The 22879-nt window shown below is 40.3% G+C and overlaps 1 protein-coding gene and 1 pseudogene across 1 annotated transcript; one reads left to right on the forward strand and one right to left on the reverse strand.

Moving 5' to 3' along the window:
* Window positions 1-2038: 2038 nt before the first annotated feature.
* LOC135594913 (polygalacturonase-like) lies at window positions 2039-3837 on the reverse strand. The gene is made up of 4 exons (XM_065085418.1): window positions 3286-3837; window positions 2916-3205; window positions 2614-2842; window positions 2039-2476 (listed from the first exon to the last, which is right to left on the reverse strand). Exons 1-4 carry the CDS (start codon window positions 3712-3714, stop codon window positions 2258-2260), a joined length of 1167 nt encoding a protein of 388 aa, XP_064941490.1. The 5' UTR covers window positions 3715-3837; the 3' UTR covers window positions 2039-2257.
* Window positions 3838-15925: 12088 nt separating this feature from the next.
* On the forward strand, window positions 15926-21701 carry LOC135595127 (glutamyl-tRNA(Gln) amidotransferase subunit B, chloroplastic/mitochondrial-like; annotated as a pseudogene).
* The last annotated feature ends 1178 nt before the right edge of the window (window positions 21702-22879 follow it).

A 22879-nucleotide genomic window follows, 5' to 3' on the forward strand; every position in this document is an offset into this window, starting at 1 on the left:
TTCTTTTCTGCATATTTTGACATATTTTCATGCCTTTTACATTTCTGTTCAGATGCATGATAACATTAGATAATTTACTGATGGGAACAATTCCGGTTAACTTCTAAGCTTCTTTTTTTGCATATTTTGACATATTTTCATGCCTTTTTCACTTCTGTTCAGATGCATGATAACATTAGATAATTTACTGATGCGAACAATTCTAGTTAACTTCTAAGCTTCTTTTCTGCATATTTTGACATATTTTCATGCCTTTTACATTTCTGTTCAGATGCATGATAACATTAGATAATTTACTGATGCGAACAATTCCAGTTAACTTCCAAGCTTCTTTTTTGCATATTTTGACATATTTTCATGCCTTTTACACTTCTGTTCAAATGCATGATAACATTAGATAATTTACTGATGCGAACAATTCCAGTTAACTTCTAAGCTTCTTTTCTGCATATTTTTACATATTTTCATGCCTTAAATAGTGAGTCACTGAAACAAGTGATCTTTTCTGTATATTTTGATATATTTTCATGCCTTAAATAGTGAGTCACTGAAACAAGTGATGCACTTAGCACGTGTAGTTTTTGTGTATGCCACACAATCCAACTAAGGAGCTTATATGATTTTGGAAATCTTTGTTCTTCTCAATATTAAAGAGAGATGATGTAGTCCGTGCATATGCATCTGGTTATCAACCAAATGATAACTAAGTCTAGTATTTCTTAGTCTCTTCAGGATTTTAAGCACCGAAACTATTAGATGTGGTAAAGTTGCTTTACACATTTGAGTTCTAGTAATTCTGAACAGATAGCGCTTGTTAATGCTTTTTTTTTTTATTGTAAGCAGTTACACAATTTGTTTTTATTTTCAATTGTCTGTAGTAGACCTTTAATTGTTTCCATTTTAGATTTTTTTGCTTCTTATGTAGTAGTAGACGAGGATGAGTGCTAGGCATGTTCTAACAATTATTTCAAGTCAAAAACTGTGTTCCACATGCAATGAGACGTGTGTCTGGACATGTGATAGGCCTTATAAATATTGGTTTAAAGGGATACTTTTGAAATCCATGTATTAGCTCGATTAATGCATGCAACCGTCTCCTTTTACATCAACTTCTGACATGTACGTCTTCAACTCTGTTTAAGAGTTTTTTTTTTTTTTTTGTTAAATAACAAGTGATAACTTACGATTTGTGATTATACACGAAACAACTTTTTGATTTGAAAAATAACTGCTAAAATACTAGCATTGCTGAAACATTAAAAAGCAAGATAGATGTGTACATTGCGAAACTTTGTATATCATTTGTGATTTCTTGTTCAAATTGCTGTAATTCTCGGTTGAAAACCTCTGTCTTGAATACGGTTTTAAAGTTTTAACCTCGGTTTTGAACAAAATCCTCGCTGATAAATTAAATGAAGGGAACTGACAAAAGATGAAAAGCTTGATGAATTAGTATTTATCTGTCGTGCCCATCTTCTCGCATTATTTTCGTGACGAAAAGAATAGAAGATAAGAACAATTACTGAAGAAGCTTTATTGAAATGAAAAATGCTTCAATACATTAAATGTTTCCTCTCCTATTTATACATATTAGAATAAAAAAGCAATGAGGTTGATTCATTTTTTGTCCACAAATAGGTGAGAGTACATCCATCAACTATTTATATCTATTTTGTTAGTATAAATGGTGGCCCAAAATCTTCTTTTTCCTTTTGAAGCCTTGGCGCTGTAAATGTTTAGACGACCAACGCATCGACAGATGCATTTTCATGGTCTATGTTTACAATAGTATGATGTTTACCCCGGGCATTGCCTCAACACGTTTTCCTTTTGAAGTCTTACGACATGCATTTTCTTAGAATTTACATGTTAATGTCTTACTAATTGGTGAGGTCTTACGATGATTTGGCAAGCTCATATTGGTTTAATGCAAACTGTTTAACCTTAATTTCAGATTTCTTCTACTGTGGATCCAGGAGTATGCTTCAGAAACAATTAGATGCCGAATCCGAGCTTAATGTACCCTCCTTTTTTTTTTGCTTTTTTTGCTTTTATAGGAGAATATTTTCTGTGCTGCTTAATCTGAAGCCTTCCTTTAACATCAGATATTGTAATTTTGGTGAACAAGTGAGCATATATATTGATGTATGCATTAAATTATGTCATCCAAGTAGCCATCTGTGTCTGAGTCGTCTACATGTAGTGCTACAACTGTTATGTATGAGCTGCGTGGTAATGCTGCAACCGGAGTTCGCCATCATAGACAACTTGGCGGCACGACGAAGCCGGAGGCGGTGCCATCGGCGTGCTTACAGGATGATTCCGCCGCCGTGTTCCCGTAGGTGAGCTTGATGTCCTGTAACCCGATTCCGGTGCAGGGGTTGCTGGCGCTGCAGTCGAAGTTGACCGCCACTTCCGATGCAGACGATCCATGAATGTCATTGTACGTCACGCCACTGATCCTGACGCCGGAACTCTGTGGGGAAAGACGGTTAGCTTAACACGACTCATGTCGTCGTTGTTCCTCTCTTATTTCCTTTTTTCTTCAACTGATGAAACATATGCAGAGGTAGGTGATGGCGATGGCGATGGCGATAGCGATGGTCAACTCACCTGGTCGGGGCATCCTCTGTCGCCGGGGCAGTAGTTCTGGTCGATGATGATGGGGTTTTGGACGTTCTGCATCACGGCGTGCTCGAACACCACCCCCTTCACGAACCCCTGGCTCGGCCTCCCCCATGTCTTTATCCGCAGCCCATTCTCCGTCCCCGTGAACACCGCCGTGTTCACCGTCACGTTCTCCACCCCCTCCTCGTCGTACTCCTTCCCCAGGCTCCCGATGCTGTGGCCACCGCATCAGGTCAGCTTCGTCTCAGCTAATGGTACACTGGTTTCTGCTTGCAGTGCTCATTTACCTTATGCCGTGGCCTGGGCCGCACGCCACCTGTTCGATCCACAGGTTAGTGGTGCCGGGCCCGACGGAGATGCAGTCGTCGCCGTTCTTGATGCTGGCCCCGGTAATCGTCACGTGGCTCGACCCTTGGACGTGGATGCCGTCGGTGTTGGGGCTGTTCCCCGGTGCCGTGATCTTGACGTTCTGCACTGTCACGCCATCGCAGCCGTCGATCACGATGTGGTATAGCTCGCTGTCCGTCGATGTCAGCCCGCTGATCGTGATGTCCTTCGAGTTCCTGAACGTTAGCGACTGCATAGGCAGAAGACGATCGATTCATCTTTATCATTTATCATTCGAAGTAGATTGCGAGTGTAACATGATTAGCTCACCGAGGCTCCGGCGGCGCAGCTACGTCCGGCGGCCTTGCAGGCCCAGAGGGAGGATCCGCGGCCGTCGACGGTCCCGCCGTACACCGACACGCCCTCGACGTGGTGGAACACGAGCCAGTCGCCAGCCCCGCCGAGATCGGACGGCGAGACGAGCGTCCCGTCGATCTGGACGGTGATCTTGCTGCTGCTGCATGGGCCAGCGAAGGTGGCTTGGCCGACCAAGAAGTCCCCGGCCGGCACGTACATGGTGGCCGACCCCGCCGAGCCGCAGGCCGCTTCCCATGCAGCGAGCAGCGACTTGGTCGAGTCGGTCCGGCCATCTGACTTGGCGCCGTAATCGGCAATGTTGTATGCTGCTTCCCCATACGACACAAGGTCGTCGAAGACGACCACGAGGAGGAGAACGATGAAGCTCCTGAGCTGAGCCATGAAAGCACCGCAGCCTCTACTGAAACCAATACACTCGGTGGAGGTGTTGGAGAGCTTGATGAATGGACTGCTGATATTTATAGGGTTCGTGTGAAGGTGTTTGTGTTGGTGGCTGAAGGATGAAGGACGAAGGAAACACAGCCCGAGATTTACGAGGGAACACTCCCTCAGGTGCATGCATGTGAGAGAATGCTGTATTTTATTAGCATTTCTGCTTTTGGATTCTTGGGTTTGGCATTTTTAGAAGACAAGTAGGCACTAGAAAACGGGTTCTTCGATCCGTCAAAGGAGAAGAAATCCAAGAATACCATGTGCACTTGGTGTTGAAAGTCAACCGAGGTAGGAACACGGTGAGACCATTTCGGTTGCTGCAGTCAAGATCTCGATGGCAACTGCTGCTGCCATTCTTGAACTCGGGTTTAGCTTGCAAGTCATCTGATTGGGTTCTGCATTCTTGTTGGAAGAGCTAATCGAGTTTGAGTGGCACGAACTGGTTGATAAGAAAGGCATCAAACCTCGTCATGCACTGTGACAAATTTAGATGAGTGGAGATGAAGGCGGCATTAATTTGAGATGTTAAAGTCAAAGAAGTAACATTTCCGTCAACCATAGGAAATATTGGACTCTAAGTGTGGTTTTTTGTTCCTTGGTTAATCGGTATACCCCAAAGTCACAAGCCACCAAATGTTAAAGTCAAAGAAGTAACATTTCCGTAAACCATAGGAAATGTTCCTTTCTCGGCTTAATTGTCATTCACAATTTTGCATGATATCATCATTTACCATCTCATTCTTTTATAAATCATGATACATGTGTGCTATCAAAAAGTCTCTCGCCCACAAGATATTCAATTAGTAGACTTCCTCGACAAAGTCTCTCGCCCATAAGATATTCAATTTCATTGGTCCAATATTAACATCCTTCATAGAAGCTCAATCTTATGAGAGCATGATAGAAGATCATGTCAAAGGCACACATTGAATAGCATTCATGCTTCCTTATATCCTCGATCAATCTATAATTAAGGATCAATCGTATATTTGAATAACTGATGTGTGATTTGAGTGATTAATCGACGAAAATCTCTCTCTCAAAACTTGTATAAACACTTATTACCTCAATGAATAAAATTCATCTCTTTCACAATCTATTCTTCGATTCTATATTAAACACATATATAACATAGAGGGATGCTTGGCATTTTTCTGAAGCTATTCTCTTGCTTAGAATTTTCTCATATTTTTCTTGCTTTCTTTAGGTGGGATGCTTGCTTGAAGCTTTTTGTTGGTGGTGGGCTAAATATATCTGGCGATCAAGGGGTGATGATGGCTTTGATATATCATGGAGGAATTAGAACCAACCATATTTTCCTCAACCAATCAACTTTGTTTATCAGGACCAGTAGTGCTCTTTTTCGCACATTGTAAGCTTCAAAGACTCGCAACAATGCCTAAGCAGAGAGCACCACTAGCACTCTGAAAGAGGCATCAGTTCAAGCTGTTGGGCTGGCAGCCCACAAATTCGGCCCATAGTGAGCTTGGGCAGCCCACAGCTCACCCCCTTTTAACCTAACCCTAATTAACATTAGGGGGATGTGGTGGCTGCGTTTTGGAGGCAGAAAAAGGCATAAATAGGGCAGCAACGTGGGAGAAGGAAACAGCCACGAGATTCTAAAGAAAAGGAGGTAAACAAGGTAGAAAAGGAAGAGAAAGAAAGGGAAGAAGACAAGGACAACATAGAGAGATTGTTCTCAATCATCTAGTAGTGTTCTATCTCAGGTTAGATCAAATCTATAGTAGACTCTTGCTGTGATTACTTGGGGAGGTTTTAGATATTGTGAGTAGTGACGTGATCCTTGTATCCCAGTTATTCTCTTGAGATTGTTGCTAGGGTTTAGGGCAAGAGATTGAGATTTATATATTCATTATTCTCATAGTGGATTATCTTTAGTTTGCCCCGTGGTTTTTACTCTTCACATTGGATGGGTTTTCCACGTATATCTTGGTGTTCTGTTTGATTGTGCTTCCATTTAATTCCGCTGTGTATTATGGTCATCTAGTATTTGTTCATATACAAAGGTTATTCTTGTTTATATCCCTATCAACTGGTATCAGAGCAAAAAGGGGTTTTGGTGATTTAATTTTTGTATTTGAACATTAGGCCAGTAATGTTTCTTGCATGATTAGTTTGAATGGAAACAATTGGATGATATGGAAACCAAGAATGGAAGATCTCTTGTACTGTAAAGATTTGTATGGACCTTTGCAGGGGGATAGTGCAAAACCCACAACTATGACAGATGATGAGTGGAAGAGGTTAGATCGAAAAACAATTGGATTTCTTCGATAGTGGCTTGATGATAGTGTCTTTTACCATGTTTCTACTGAAATTTCTGCATATTCTTTTTGGAAAAAGTTGGAAAGTCTCTATGAAAGAAAAACAGCTGGCAACAAAGCTTTTTTGATAAAAAAACTTGTGAACCTAAAATATAGAGAAGGTGCTTCTATTGCTGAACATTTGAATTAAATGCAAGGTATTACTAATCAGTTATCCTCTATGAAAATGTCTCTTGATGATGAGTTACAGGCATTGTTACTTCTCAGTTCATTACCAGAAAGTTGGTAGATACTAGTGGTTTCTCTCAGAAATTCTGCGCCAGTAACAAGCAGTTTGTTGAATGAGGAGTTGAGAAAAAGAGTTCGGCAACATCTCAGAATGATTCATAGGCATTTATCTCAGAGAACAGAGGAAGGTCAAAGTCTAGAAGCAGTTCACGCATGGGAAGAAGCAAGTCAAGATCAAGAAAAGATATTGTTTGCTATAATTGTGGTGAGAAAGGACATTACAAGAACCAATATAAGCAACCTAAGAAGAGAAAGAAAAAGGGAAAAGAAGTGGAATCTATAGAGTCAAAAGATAATATCACAGCTACAATGCAGGGTGGTGATTATTTGATTTTATCTCCTTCTGATGATATTTTTTCTTGTGTGTGTCAGGATCTTGAGTGGATGATTGACACAGGTGCTTCTTATCATGCTACACCACGGAGGGAGTTTTTTGCTACATATAGGTCTGGAAAATTTGGTGTTGTCAAGATGGGCAACTATGGTACAGCAGACATCAGAGGCATGGGTGATATCCATTTAAAGACCAAGCTTCTTTTCTGCATATTTTGACATATTTTCATGCCTTTTACACTTCTATTCAGATGCATGATAACATTAGATAATTTACTGATGCGAACAATTCCAGTTAACTTCTAAGCTTCTTTTCTGCATATTTTGACATATTTTCATGCCTTTTACACTTCTGTTCAGATGCATGATAACATTAGATTATTTACTGATGCGAACAATTCCAGTTAACTTCTAAGCTTCTTTTCTTCATATTTTGACATATTTTCATGCCTTTTACACTTCTGTTCAGATGCATGATAACATTAGATAATTTACTGATGCGAACAATTCCAGTTAACTTCTAAGCTTCTTTTCTGCATATTTTGACATATTTTCATGCCTTTTATATTTCTGTTCAGATGCATGATAACATTAGATAATTTACTGATGCGAACAATTCCAGTTAACTTCTAAGCTTCTTTTTTGCATATTTTGACATATTTTCATGCCTTTTACACTTTTGTTCAGATGCATGATAACATTAGATAATTTACTGATGCGAACAATTCCAGTTAACTTCTAAGCTTCTTTTCTGCATATTTTGACATATTTTCATGCCTTTTACATTTCTGTTCAGATGCATGATAACATTAGATAATTTACTGATGCGAACAATTCCAGTTAACTTCTAAGCTTCTTTTTTGCATATTTTGACATATTTTCATGCCTTTTACACTTCTGTTCAGATGCATGATAACATTAAATAATTTACTGACGCGAACAATTCCAGTTAACTTCTAAGCTTCTTTTCTGCATATTTTGACATATTTTCATGCCTTTTATATTTCTGTTCAGATGCATGATAACATTAGATAATTTACTGATGCGAACAATTCCAGTTAACTTCTAAGCTTCTTTTTTGCATATTTTGACATATTTTCATGCCTTTTACACTTCTGTTCAGATGCATGATAACATTAGATAATTTACTGATGCGAACAATTCCAGTTAACTTCTAAGCTTCTTTTCTGCATATTTTGACATATTTTCATGCCTTTTACATTTCTGTTCAGATGCATGATAACATTAGATAATTTACTGATGCGAACAATTCCAGTTAACTTCTAAGCTTCTTTTTTGCATATTTTGACATATTTTCATGCCTTTTACACTTCTGTTCAGATGCATGATAACATTAGATAATTTACTGATGCGAACAATTCCAGTTAACTTCTAAGCTTCTTTTCTGCATATTTTGACATATTTTCATGCCTTTTACATTTTTGTTCAGATGCATGATAACATTAGATAATTTACTGATGCGAACAATTCCAGTTAACTTCTAAGCTTCTTTTTTGCATATTTTGACATATTTTCATGCCTTTTACACTTCTGTTCAGATGCATGATAACATTAGATAATTTACTGATGCGAACAATTCCAGTTAACTTCTAAGCTTCTTTTCTGCATATTTTTACATATTTTCATGCCTTAAATAGTGAGTCACTGAAACAAGTGATCTTTTCTGTATATTTTGACATATTTTCATGCCTTAAATAGTGAGTCACTGAAACAAGTGATGCACTTAGCACGTGTAGTTTTTGTGTATGCCACACAATCCAACTAAGGAGCTTATATGATTTTGGAAATCTTTGTTCTTCTCAATATTAAAGAGAGATGATGTAGTCCGTGCATATGCATCTGGTTATCAACCAAATGATAACTAAGTCTAGTATTTCTTAATCGGTATACCCCAAAGTCACAAGCCACCAAATGTTAAAGTCAAAGAAGTAACATTTCCGTAAACCATAGGAAATGTTCCTTTCTCGGCTTAATTGTCATTCACAATTTTGCATGATATCATCATTTACCATCTCATTCTTTTATAAATCATGATACATGTGTGCTATCAAAAAGTCTCTCGCTCACAAGATATTCAATTAATAGACTTCCTCAACAAAGTCTCTCGCCCATAAGATATTCAATTTCATTGGTCCAATATTAACATCCTTCATAGAAGCTCAATCTTACGAGAGCATGATAGAAGATCATGACAAAGGCACACATTGAATAGCATTCATGCTTCCTTATATCCTCGATCAATCTATAATTAAGGATCGATCGTATATTTGAATAACTGATGTGTGATTTGAGTGATTAATCGACGAAAATCACTCTATCAAAACTTGTATAAACACTTATTACCTCAATGAATAAAATTCATCTCTTTCACAATCTATTCTTTGATTCTATATTAAACACATATATAACATAGAGGGATGCTTGGCATTTTTCTGAAGCTATTCTCTATCTAATAAACCCAATTATTTTTCGATCTAACCTCTTCCACTCATCATCTGTCATAGTTGTGCGTTTTGCACTATCCCCCTACAAAGGTCAAAACAAATCTTTGCAATATAAGAGATCTTCCATTCTTGGTTTCCATATTATCTAATTGTTTCCATTCAAACTAATCATGCGAGAAACATTATTGGCCTCCATGTTCAAATACAAAAATTAAATTACCAAAACCCCTTGCTCTGATACCAATTGATGGAGATATAAACATGAATAACCTTTGTATATGAACAAATATTAGATGACCATAATACGCAGTGGAATTAAATGGAAGCACAATCAAACAGAACACCAAGATATACGTGGAAAACCCCTTCAATGTGAAGGGTAAAAACCACGGGGCAAACTAGAGATAATCCACTATGAGAATAATGAATATACAAATCTCAATCTCTTGCCATAAACCCTAGCAACAATCTCAAGAGAATAACTGGAATACAAGGATCACGTCACTGCCCACAATATCTAAAACCTCCCTAAGTAATCACAGACAGAGTCTACTGTAGATTTGATCTAATCTGAGATAGAACACTGCTAGATGATTTAGAACAGCCTCTCTGTGTTGTCCTTGTCTTCTTCCCTTTCTTTCTCTTCCTTTTCTGCCTTGTTTTCATCCTTTTCTTTGGAATCCCGTGGTTGTTCTCTTCTCCCACGTTGCTGCCCTATTTATTTCTTTTTCTGCCTCCAAAATGCAGCCTCCACACTCCTAATGTTAATTAGGGTTAGGTTAAGAGGGAGTGAACTGTGGGCTGCCCAAGCCCACTATGAGCTGAATTTGTGGGCTGCCAGCCTAACAACCTCCCCCTTCAGCCCATAAGGGAGGATGTCCCATGACTCCTCAATGTGACGCCATGCTAACCAATTGTTGGCATATCTCATGTCCTTCTTTTGGTAAAGTTTTTGTCAACATGTCTGCTCCGTTGTCATCTGTGTGAATTTTTTGAAGCTGCAACTGCTTCTCTTCAAATATATTTCGAATCCAATGGTATCTGACATCTATATGCTTTGACTTGGAATGAAACATTGGGTTCTTACACAAATGGATGACACTCTGGCTGTCACAATGCACCACATAATTTTTCTGTTTCAGCCCCAATTCTTGTAAGAATTCTGTCATCCATAACATTTCTTTGCATACCTCTATAGCAACAATATATTATGCTTCTGTGGTGGAGAGAGCAATACACCTTTGTAACCTGGATTGCCATGACACAGCTCCCCCTACAAAAGTAAGTACATAACCTGAAGTAGACTTTCTCGCATCTATATCTCTTGCCATAACAGCATCTGTGTAACCTGTCAACACATGTGGTGCATCTCCAAAGCTTAAACAAACCTTAGAGCTCCCTTTGAGATATCTAAAAATCAATTTCACTGCTGCCCAGTGCTCTTTGCCTGGATTTGCAAGAAATCTACTAGTAACACTCACTGCATATGCGATGTCTGACCTCGTACATACCATTGCATACATTAAACTTTCAACTGCTGAAGCATAAGGAACCTTTTGCATTTTCTCCTCCTCCTCATCACTCGATGGACTCTATTCTGAGCACAACTTGAAGTGACCTGCAAGAGGAGAACCAACTGGTTTTGCATTGCTCATACTGAATCTTTCCAATATCTTCTCGATGTATTTCTCCTGTGACAACCAAATCTTCTTATTTTTCCTGTTACGGGAAATCTACATACCTAGTATTTGCTTTGCTAGTCCCATGTCCTTCATTGCAAAAGACTCACTCAGTTCCTTCTTCAACTTGTCAATTTTAGACATATTTTTTCTAAGAATAAGCATATCATCAACATAAAGTAAGAGAATAATAAAATCCTCACCAAACCATTTGATGTATACACAATGATCTAAAGTCGTTCTTTTGTATCCATTTTCTATCATAAATGAATCAAACTTTCTGTACCACTATCTTGGAGCTTGCTTTAGCCCATACAAGCTCTTCTTCAACTTGCAGACAAAATTATCTTTACCTTTGACTTTGAAGCCTTCTGGTTGCTCCATATAAATTTCCTCCTCCAAATCACCATGAAGGAAAGCTGTCTTCACATATAACTGCTCAACCTTCAAGTCCTGTCAAGCAGCAATACCAAGAGCAACACGAATAGAAGACATTTTAACAACAGGAGAGAAAATCTCTTCAAAGTCAATACCTTTCTTTTGACCAAAGCCTTTCACAATCAATGTAGCTTCGTACTTCGGTTGAGAATAATATTCTTGAGTCTTCAACCTAAAAACCCACTTATTATTTAAGGCCTTCATTCCATTTGGTAGCAGCACCAAATCATAAGTGTGGTTCTTCTGAAGAGCATCCATCTCTTCCTGTATAGCAAGTAACCACTTCTCTTTCTTCTCACTTTCAACTGCTTCCTGGTAACTCTCTGGTTCACCTGCATCAGTAAGCATCATATACTTATTTGTAGAGTATCTTCTGGAAGGTTAACATTGTCTAGAAGATCTTCTAAACTAAAGTTCTGTTGGAACTTGCTCTCCTACTTCTTCTTGCTCAACATGTCCTGTAGGTATATCAATATCAAGCTCTACACTATCTTCCTGCACATCTCCCCCATCACCGTGATATACTGGAGGAATAACTGGGTCACAATCTGCTAATCCTTTGCAGAAGTCTTGGCCGATGTCTTCTTTTTCAAATCTTCAAATGTTTGATCCTCAAAGAAGACTACATCTTTGCTTCTGAACACCTTCTATTTTTCTGGATCCCAAAGCCTGTAACCAAAATGATCATGTGAGTAGCCAAGAAAAATATATTCTTTAGTCTTACCATCCAGCTTGGACCTCTCATTGTTTGGAATATATGCAAATGCGCGATAACCAAACACTCTTAAATGCTTGTAGGAAACATCTTTCCCTAACCATACATACTATGCAATATCACCATCTAGGGTTGTACATGGTGACAAGTTGATCACATCAACTGCAGTCCTCAAAGCCCTTTGTGACATTTCTTTCCACTAGCTATAACAAGAGAACCCTTACTGAGCTTCCATTGCCCTTTGTGAAATAAGCTTTCATAGTCTTCATCATCTAGTCTTCCATCTGAAATAAAATTCAGCCTCAAGTCAATCACATGCCTCACATCCTTAAGCACCAACTTGCAGTCAAGGTTGGTCTTTAAATGGATATCACCCATGCCTATGATGTCTGTTGTGCCATAGTTGCCCATCTTGACAACACCGAAATTTTCCAGACCTGTATGTAGCAAAAAACTCTCTCCGTGGTGTAGCATGATAAGAAGCACCTGTGTCAATCACCCACTCAAGATCCTGACACACACAAGAAAAAATATCATCAGAAGGAGACAAAATCAAATAATCACCACCCTGCATTATAGCTATGATATTATCTTTAGACTCTATAGACTCCACTTCTTTTCCCTTTTTCTTGCTCTTCTTAGGTTGTTTATATTGGTTCTTGTAATGTCCTTTCTCACCATAATTATAGCAAACAATATCTTTTCTTGATCTTGACTTGCTTCTACCCATGCGTGAACTACTTCTAGACTTTGACCTTCCTCTATTCTCTGAGATAAGTGTCTGTGAATCATTCTGAGATGTTGCCGAAGTCTTTCTTCTCAACTCCTCATTCAACAAACTGCTTGTTACTTGACTCATAGTGACAACACCATCTTGACACGAACTTAGCTGGTTTTGCCTAAGTCGTGCGGCACCCTTGCGTGTCCGTCCGCAAAGGTCAGCCTCCCCGAAGCCTCCCATTGTCCCTTAGGACCATCAAAAGAGAGAACGGGTTAGAGAGAACGCCTCAAACGAGATCCACAAGCAAACATGTCCGAAAAACACTTCATAGACAATGCAAATTACAAACAGACTTTACAAGCTCTGAACAGTGGCACAACAAAGGGTAAAATGGTCCATTACAGACCGACAAGCTCTCGCACGTGTCCACATGACACAACCTTTATTTACAAGCCTAAAGAGGCCACCACCTAACTAAAATGGGACTTATAAGCCTTCGGCCGCCCCTTTACATTCTATACAGGGCATGAACATGCCAAAAGACACGGACACACATAAGCATTACATCCAACATCTTGTTGAGAAGTTTGTCCGTGACATTCTCCCCCACTTATCCCTTCGACGTCCTCGTCGAAGCCTTTGTGAACACTGCAACTCTTCGCCTTTGCTGAGTCTTCAATCTTCTGCTCCAGCTGCAATGCGCCTCCTGGCTCCCAGCTGCTCTCCGCTGCTATTTTTGAGTAGTCGAACTTTGATCCGCCATGCTGCTTCAACTCACCAATGACTCTGACTGTGGTGTGGGGTTGGCTGAGTTGTGTTGATCCTTGTTGATTCCTGCGGATCTCCCAGATGAAGGAAAAGACCATCTTTACTGCGCCAGTCTCTCAAAATTCCCACATGCTGCTTGAACTGGGTGGATGCTTGTTGGAGCTTTAACGAGCATCGCCTCGCAAACTTCTGAAGTTTTTGGGTCCTTCCTCCACAAAATCTGCCCATTGACTCTTCTTTCAGTTAGTTGTCACATCCAAGTAGGTTCGCATCACTTCCGCTTTCGATTGGCATTTCGTTGGGAAATGAAGCGGACAATCTACTCTCAGTAGCACTGATCACCGTTGGTGAGGATTTGACAACTATTGTCTTCCATTATCTTCGAAGGGTCTTTGAACTTGTGCAGAGCTCCTCTGCTGGATAGATAAGAGAACTGGGGTACTCGGTTTCGCCCATTCTCTTAAGAGTTGAGAAGGCAAAGGTTACTTGACTTCGCCCGCCTCCTCGAGGTTGTACTTCATGCATCGAGCTGGTTACTGGCCTTCGCCTGCTCTTTGCTCACACTTCTGAAGCACATGAAGTGTTTGCACTCCTTGCATTGAGTTAGTTACTGTGATTCACCTTCTCAATGCCATCGAACTTCTGGAATGCGGGAAGTTTTCACCCCAACTTGGAGTAATTCTCTAATAGATGAGGTCGCCTCTGGGATTGTACCGTCTTCTCCATCAACCCTGCCGCCTACTCCACTGAGTAGCAAAGGTACAGCACCGCGTACTGCTTGCTTCGTTCCTTGGTCGTGCACTCTTGCATGACCCGAAGTCCTTCACTTACGGCTATCTTGATGAGAAACTTGTTGACACCGGTCTTACGAAGTTTCTTGGCCTCTGCCCTTCAGCCTTGTCTCGGTACTTGGAGATTGCCTCTGCATACTCCACCTCCTCGGCCCCTTTCACGACCAAACGCTCTCCCTCCGTGAGAGCAAGGGATCAATGACTTTGACGGAAGTCCCGCCTCTGCGGTACCATGGCGCTGCCATGCCCATGGCCCTACTATCCGTCACCTCGCATCTGCATCCCTTTTCTTCACGATCAGTAGAGATGTCTCCGTGGCACTCCTCTGAGTCCACCTCCATTCTAACTGATTGCTTGACTTTGGGTAGCTAAGTCCCTCTGGACTCATCGTCGCTTCCTCGCCCCTTTCGACCCCCTGCTTCAACACCTCTGTGTTCTCCAAGCAGTCTGTTTGGTCGATGGAAAGACAGACTGCACTCCCATGCATGGCCTCTGCCATCGCATTGTAGGGTTTGCACCGATTCTGTTCTCCATAGCTTCCTTGGTAGCAACGTTCGCTTACTCGGCCTTGTCCTCTGACTTGCCGGGCTCCCTTAAGCGAATATGAGCTCTGAAGCAGTCCAACTCTCCAGCTGCTTCGATCATACCTCTGCATGATCAAGTCCCTCCCATGGGACTCCCTGGTACTTGCATACGAACTTTTCCCTTGGTGGAACCCAGCCCCCATATGCTGATGACCAAGGTTTTCATCCGATGCAAAATTCGGTGCACGCCCGGAAGACCCGCCTCTGTGGTACCATGGCCTTCACTCCTTGAATCCATAGCCCTTCTTGCCGTCGTGTTGTTCACCAAAGCGGAGCTCCCAGTAGCTCCCGATCATACCTCCATATGATCTCATCCCTCACGGGACCCACTGTCGTGTGTATCGCATTGCCACGAACTGTTCCACCACGATCCGCTGCACCATGTCGCCTCCTGGTGACATCTCCATTGCATTCTGATCCTTGTGGAATAAACTCGAATTGTGAACCCTCCATGTGTGGCCTCTGCCAATACATCGCAGGGTCTCATCCACCTTCGATTTTGTTCGCTCCTTTGGCAATCGACCTTCATCCACCCACTCTTGGGCCACACCTAGATGAAGCACCGCTCTAGGACAGTCCGTCGCCTAGTAGCTCCCGAAGTCCCCCGACTTCGCTGCAATTGATGCACCATTGTCTGGATCCTAGGCCTCTGCCCCTACCAGCACAATCTCCACTGCGCACCGCTTTCTTCATAGCAACTCGAATGGCAACACTGTGGCATATTCTTCAAGAGTACCCGCCTCTGCGTCCTCTTGCCCCGTGCTAAGGCCTTCTGAACCCAACTTCGCCTCCGCAAATTGAGTCGCCTTAGTTCCTCCATCAAATGCTTCTCCGAGATAAGGTGCATGTGCCCCGAAGCTCCCTTCGTCTTTGGCACCATGCAAGATGAGTCCACTCCGTCAGAATGAAGGACCCATGGAACAACATGATCCTGCTCTTGCCTCTGCAAGAGCTCATGTCCTTGACCTCTGTCTAAGAAAAGCACTGTGCCTCTGCTCCATGTTCCAACTTCTCTGCTGGCTCCCTTCATGCGGCTTGGGTACTTCACCAAGTTACACCCAAGTTGCTCGCTCCTCGTTGTTGCATTGAGTCGATGGTGGCCCTCGTGCCCACCATTCCACGGGTCAGCCCTCCCTTGAGTCCGATCTCATATCGACTCCAAGTGTGCCTTCATTTGTGTTGCTCCAGGTCGCTCCCCCACTTGATCTCGCAATGCATCCACCAATGCATTCTCTCGAGCGAGATCATGCGGCAACTCCTCGCTGCTTGCTCGGTCCATTGAGCTTCGTGGAGTTGTTGTTTGTGAGGTACTCCTCCTCAACATGTGAAGTCCGTCTCACATGATTCTCCCTCTGGAGTGCCGAGACTTATCCCTCCTGGATAACTATCCCGTTGGAGCAACATCTCTCTTCGTTTCGGAGACCACCATCCCCTTGGACTACTCCGATCTGCTAAACAAACTGTGCATTGTTCTGCCTCCTGCAAACGCACTTGCTAGATTGCGACTCCCCGTCAATACAGCCCCCACTGCACCCCTCAAGGTCTAGCAACATGCTGAACTCATTGCACACTTCAGCCGCCTACGGACGTATCTTTCACATGCCGAAGAGAAAGTTTCAATGCTCCATGGTGCCGAGTCTCGGCCGCCTTGGGATGGCCACGGACATTCCATCGTCCGCATACAAGCCCCTGCATGAGTACCAAATTCTTCGAGTTAGCAATTCCTCTCACCTCTGTGAGCTTTGGCCTAACTCTTTTGGTCGTTGAGCAACTCATTCCACCTTGGATGGTCTCATTCTTGCCAAGCGCCTCGCTTGCCTAGAGCACCATCAAGTATAGTTGTCAACGTTGAGCCGTAGCTCAAACTCAGCCATCCCAACCTTTGTGCGCTCCAAATTCTTCCAAGCTTGCCTGTTCTCGTGGTGCCTCTTGCGCGAAGGGTTGGCCATTCCTGTGAATGCCAATCTCAGATGCCCGCTCCTCTGAGCGACTCTTTTCCCTACATCTCCATGCCCGTTTTCCCCCAAACGGTCGCGCGTGTGCTGACTGCCCTCAACGCAGCCCCGCTAGGTCCCCCACGTTTGCATGCTAAGTGTTTCTATGAGTGCTTGTCCCGCTCTGATACCATATGACACGAACTTAGCTGGTTTTGCCTAAGTCGTGCGGCACCCTTGCGTGTCCGTCCGCAAAGGTCAGCCTCCCCGAAGCCTCCCATTGTCCCTTAGGACCATCAAAAGAGAGAACGGGTTAGAGAGAAAGCCTCAAACGAGATCCACAAGCAAACATGTCCGAAAAACACTTCATAGACAATGCAAATTACAAACAGACTTTACAAGCTCTGAACAGTGGCACAACAAAGGGTAAAATGGTCCATTACAGACCGACAAGCTCTCGCACGTGTCCACATGACACAACCTTTATTTACAAGCCTAAAGAGGCCACCACCTAACTAAAATGGGACTTATAAGCCTTCGGCCGCCCCTTTACATTCTATACAGGGCATGAACATGCCAAAAGACACGGACACACATAAGCATTACATCCAACATCTTGTTGAGAAGTTTGTCCGTGACAATCTGGCGCAGAATTACTAAGGGAAACCACTAGTGTCTCCCAACTTTCTGGTAATGAACTGAGAAGTAACAATGCCTGCAACTCATCATCAAGAGATATTTTCATAGAGAATAACTAGTTAGTAATACTTTGAATTTCATTCAAATGCTCAGCAATAGAAGCACCCTCTCTATATTTTAGGTTCACAAGTTTTCAGATTAAAAAAGCTTTGTTGCCAGTTGTTTTTCTTTCATAGAGACTTTCCAACTTTTTCCAAAGAGAATATGTAGAAATTTCAGTAGAAACATAGTGAAAGACACTATCATCGAGCCACTGTCTAATAAACCCGATTATTTTTCGATTTAACATCTCCCACTCATCATCTATCATAGTTGTCGGTTTTACACTATTCCCCTGTAAAGGTCCATACAAATCTTTGAAATACAAGAGATCTTCCATTCTTGGTTTCCATATCATCCAATTGTTTCCATTCAAACTAATCATACGAGAAACATTACTGGCCTCCATGTTCAAATACAAAAATTAAATCACCAAAACCCCCTGCTCTGATACCAATTGATGGGGATATAAACAGGAACAACCTTTGTATATGAACAAATACTAGAATACTATAATACGCAGCGGAATTAAATGGAAGCATAATCAAACAGAACACCAAGATATACGTGGAAAACCCCTCCAATGTGAAGGGTAAAAACCACGGGGCAAACAAGAGATAATCCACTATGAGAATAATGAATATACAAATCTCAATCTCTTGCCCTAAACCCTAGCAACAATCTCAAGAGAATAACTGGGATACAAGGATCACGTCACTGCCCACAATATCTAAAACCTCCCCAAGTAATCACAGCAAGAGTCTACTATAGATTTGATCCAACCTGAGATAGAACACTGCTAGATGATTGAGAACAACCTCTCTGCGTTGTCCTTGTCTTCTTCCCTTTCTTTCTCTTCCTTTTCTACCTTGTTTTCCTCATTTTCTTTGAAATCTCATGGCTGTTCTCTTCTCTCACATTACTGCCCTATTTATGTCTTTTTCTGCCTCCAAAACACAGCCTCCATACCCCCCTAATGTTAATTAGAGTTAGGTTAAGAGGGGGTGAGCTGTGGGCTGCCCAAGCCCACTATGGACTGAATTTGTGGGCTGCCAGCCTAACAATTCCCAGGTCAGTTTCTCTTGTTATACTTGGAAGTATTTGTAGTTTGCTAACATGATATATGCATGGTGATATCAAATGCTTTGTGGGGCTGTTTTGGCAGGTGGATCTGAATAGGGCAGGGGTGCCTTTACTGGAGATTGTCTCTGAGCCCGATATGAGGAGTGGACTTGCGGCTGCAGAATATGCTGCAGAGATAGAGAGGCTGGTTAGGTATCTTGGAATAAGCATTGGAAATATGCAGGAAGGTTCACTTCGTTGTGATGTAAATATTTTTGTCCGTCTAGTAGGACAATCAAATTTTGGAACAAAGGTACTATTTGCTTATTTCATAATCCACATGGTCTACTGTTAGTCTTTCATATAAATAAAACACAGAGTCCTTGTCATCTAGTGTTGACCGGGGTTTTTCTTCTCTTTCATCGGTAGATAAAAGTAGTTGTAACCTTGCAACAGGTCAACATTTCACCATGCAGGAGCATTTTTTTTTGCCAATTTAACTCCTGTTAGTTTAATACTGGTTACCTACTCTTTCACCAGCATTAATCCAGCCTTAACACTCTTTTAAGTCTCACACTGACCGAGTAATTCAAGGGCAGTGGTACAGTAACATGGTTTTTGACTTTGTAGGGATATATATAATATATGCAATTTTACATTGGTATATAGGATATTTCATGAAGTTACAGGGTTACACTAGAAAATTTTTCTAAACAAAATTAATATACTGTAATAAAGAAAGATAAACAGAGAAACATAACAATTTATATGTGCTTACAAGCTAACATATGTATAGGTTGCTAAAATGGCTTGTGATATTTATTTTTGAATCCTCATTATTCCATGAAATCCCATGAAAAGTGATTTTGAAACCCTCTAAAATATATTTACTGTTAGTAAAATGTTTTGTCTAACCTATATCATGCCATAGGAAGACCGGACGCTAGTTGGGCTTATAATAAGATCGCAAATACTTCCTAAAATAACTACTAAAATGATAAAATTAGTCCAAAAATTACAGGAAAAATACTATAAGTATCACCAAGATTTGTTACAATGTAAATCTGCCTTCTTCTTTCCAAATTTTTTTAGGAGTGCAATTTGAAGGTCTTTCCCTGACTTATACTAGGATTGGGCTTCTCTTTCCTATCTTTGTCTGCTTCTTCTAATCTCTGTAAACGTCCTTTTTTTTTATTATTATTAGGCTCTATTGGGCTATAACATGCTGAACCAACCAAAAATGCTAGCCCCTTCAATGATCAAGAAGGCTGATCCATGGCCAATTAGGCCCAGGTTATGCATAAACTTGATTTAAACTGGTCCTCGATAGGGTTCCAGGGTCAATTAACAGTGTATCAGTTTATTATTTTATTTATTAAAGATTTATTATTTGACCATTGTTAGTGCTTCTATTTGGTTATAACTGTTGCATGATATAGCACAAATGATCTTAAATTTTTATCACAGAGATTGATGGTTAGCACACTTTTGCTTGTTGCATTCACAGGTTGAAATAAAGAACATGAATTCATTTTCTGAAATGAATAGGGCCATAGATTATGAGATCTCAAGACAGGTTCTTCTTCATAGCCGAGGTCAAAGTGATCAAATTGTACAAGAAACTCGTTTATGGGAAGAAGGTGCTCAGGTTGTCATCTTCCTTCTAGTACGTAACTCCATCTCCATCAGTTGTACATGTAATTTTTTATATTTAATCGTGACTTTTTCTGTTTGCAGAAAACTTTTACAATGAGGAAAAAGGAAGGACTAGCAGAGTACATATATTTTCCTGAGCCTGACCTACCTGAAGTTATTCTGACAAAAGACTATGTTGACAAAATTCAACAAGTTTTGCCTGAGCTCCCAGAAGCAAAACGTAGACGATATGAAAAATTGGGTCTCAACATGCAAGATGTTCTCTTTCTTGCCAATGACAATCATGTAAGTATCACTTATGAATGGTAAGTAACTTTAGAAATAGTAGCTATTTTTTGTTAAGCTGGTAAAAGATGGCCACACTGAGCATATAAATTTCTCAGGTTGCTGAATTTTTTGATGCTTCTGTTGAGAATGGTGCTGATGCAAAGTTGGCTGCCAACTGGATTATGGGCGACATTGCAGCTTTTCTGAAGAATGAATGACTTTCAATGAATGAAATCAAATTAACACCAGTAGAGCTTTCTGAGTTAATAACTTCAATAAAAAATGGAACCATTAGTGGGAAGATTGGGAAGGAGGTAAAAGTGTGATCTTTTGCACTTCCTTGGTATGAACATTTTATTCAATACTTTTATTATGGCACATCTGATGTAAATGAAACTGTCGATAACTAACTAGCTACTTGTCTCATCAAGAAAAATGGTTGTGGTCTCCTAATTTTTTTCTTTATTGTCACATTCTCACTGGGAATCTGACTTTAATTAAGCATACTATGTTTCTTTTTGGAGAAACAATCAATCGTTGGTTATTTCTCTTTTGCCTTGTGCTTTGACCTTAAATCTTATGTGATATCACATTTTTAATTGGGTTAAATGCTCTTTCTGATAAGTTTTCTAAGAACATGATAATATCATAAAAGTCATTATATTGATAAATAACTTATATATGATAAAGTCGTTTGGCTTTATATCTGTTGATCACACTGAGTAGCTCTCTCATATATCCTCCTACCAAATAACTCACAAACTACAACCAAACCAACAAGACTGCAATTTATTTATTTATGCTCTTACTGTGGTGGCTTTTATAGGAAAGGATGCTAGTGTTGTTCCTATGTATGCATTCATGTGTCACATGCTAAAACATCCATACATGGAGTTCAAATAACACGTTGTGTGCATCACAAAAGTTTAGTGATGTCTCATTTTACCCCTTTTTTTCATTAGTTTTATTGATTCAATGTCCGCAGATACTTTTTGAGCTTTTATCAAAAGGTGGAACGGTAAAGGCATTGATAGAAGAGAAGGATTTAGTTCAGGCAAGTATAGTTTACACTTCTGTTCAGATGCATGATAACATTAGATAATTTACTGATGCGAACAATTCCAGTTAACTTCTAAGCTTCTTTTTTTGCATATTTTGACATATTTTCATGCCTTTTACACTTCTGTTCAGATGCATGATAACATTAGATAATTTATTGATGCGAACAATTCCAGTTAACTTCTAAGCTTCTTTTCTGCATATTTTGACATATTTTCATGCCTTTTACACTTCTATTCAAATGCATGATAACATTAGATAATTTACTGATGCGAACAATTCTAGTTAACTTCTAAGCTTCTTTTCTGCATATTTTGACATATTTTCATGCCTTAAATAGTGAGTCACTGAAACAAGTGATGCACTTATCACGTGTAGTTTTTGTGCATGCCCCACAATCCAACTAAGGAGCTTATATGATTTTGGAAATCATTGTTCTTCTCAATATTAAAGAGAGACGATGTAGTTCGTGCATATGCATCTGGTTATCAACCAAATGATAACTAAGTCTAGTATTTCTTAGTCTCTTCAGGATTTTAAGCACCGAAACTATTAGATGTGGTAAAGTTGCTTTAGACATTTGAGTTCTAGTAATTCTGAACAGATAGCGCTTGTTAATGCTTTTTTTTTTTTATTGTAAGCAGGTACACAATTTGTTTTTATTTTCAATTGTCTGTAGTAGACCTTTAATTGTTTCCATTTTAGATTTTTTTGCTTCTTATGTAGTAGTAGACGAGGATGAGTGCTAGGCATGTTCTAACAATTATTTCAAGTCAAAAACTGTGTTCCACATGCAATGAGACGTGTGTCTGGACATGTGATAGGCCTTATAAATATTGGTTTAAAGGGATACTTTTGAAATCCATGTATTAGCTCGATTAATGCATGCAGCCGTCTCCTTTTACATCAAATTCTGACATGTACGTCTTCAACTCTGTTTAAGAGTTTCTTTTTTTCTTTCTGTTAAATAACAAGTGATAACTTACGATTTGTGATTATACACGAAACAACTTTTTGATTTGAAAAATAACTGCTAAAATACTAGCACTGCTGAAACATTAAAAAACAAGATAGATGTGTACCTTGTGAAACTTTGTATATCATTTGTGATTTCTTGTTCAAATTGCTGTAATTCTCGGTTGAAAACCTCTGTCTTGAATATGGTTTTAAAGTTTTAACCTCGGTTTTGAACAAAATCCTCGTTGATAAATTAAATGGAGGGAACTGACAAAGGTTAAAAAGCTTGATGAATTAGTATTTGTCTGTCATGCCCATCTTCTCGCATTAGTTTCGTGACACAAGTGATGAAAAGAATAGAAGATAAGAACAGA

Source organism: Musa acuminata, chromosome BXJ1-10 (genome assembly GCF_036884655.1).
Source record: "Musa acuminata AAA Group cultivar baxijiao chromosome BXJ1-10, Cavendish_Baxijiao_AAA, whole genome shotgun sequence".
Lineage (NCBI taxonomy): Eukaryota > Viridiplantae > Streptophyta > Magnoliopsida > Zingiberales > Musaceae > Musa > Musa acuminata.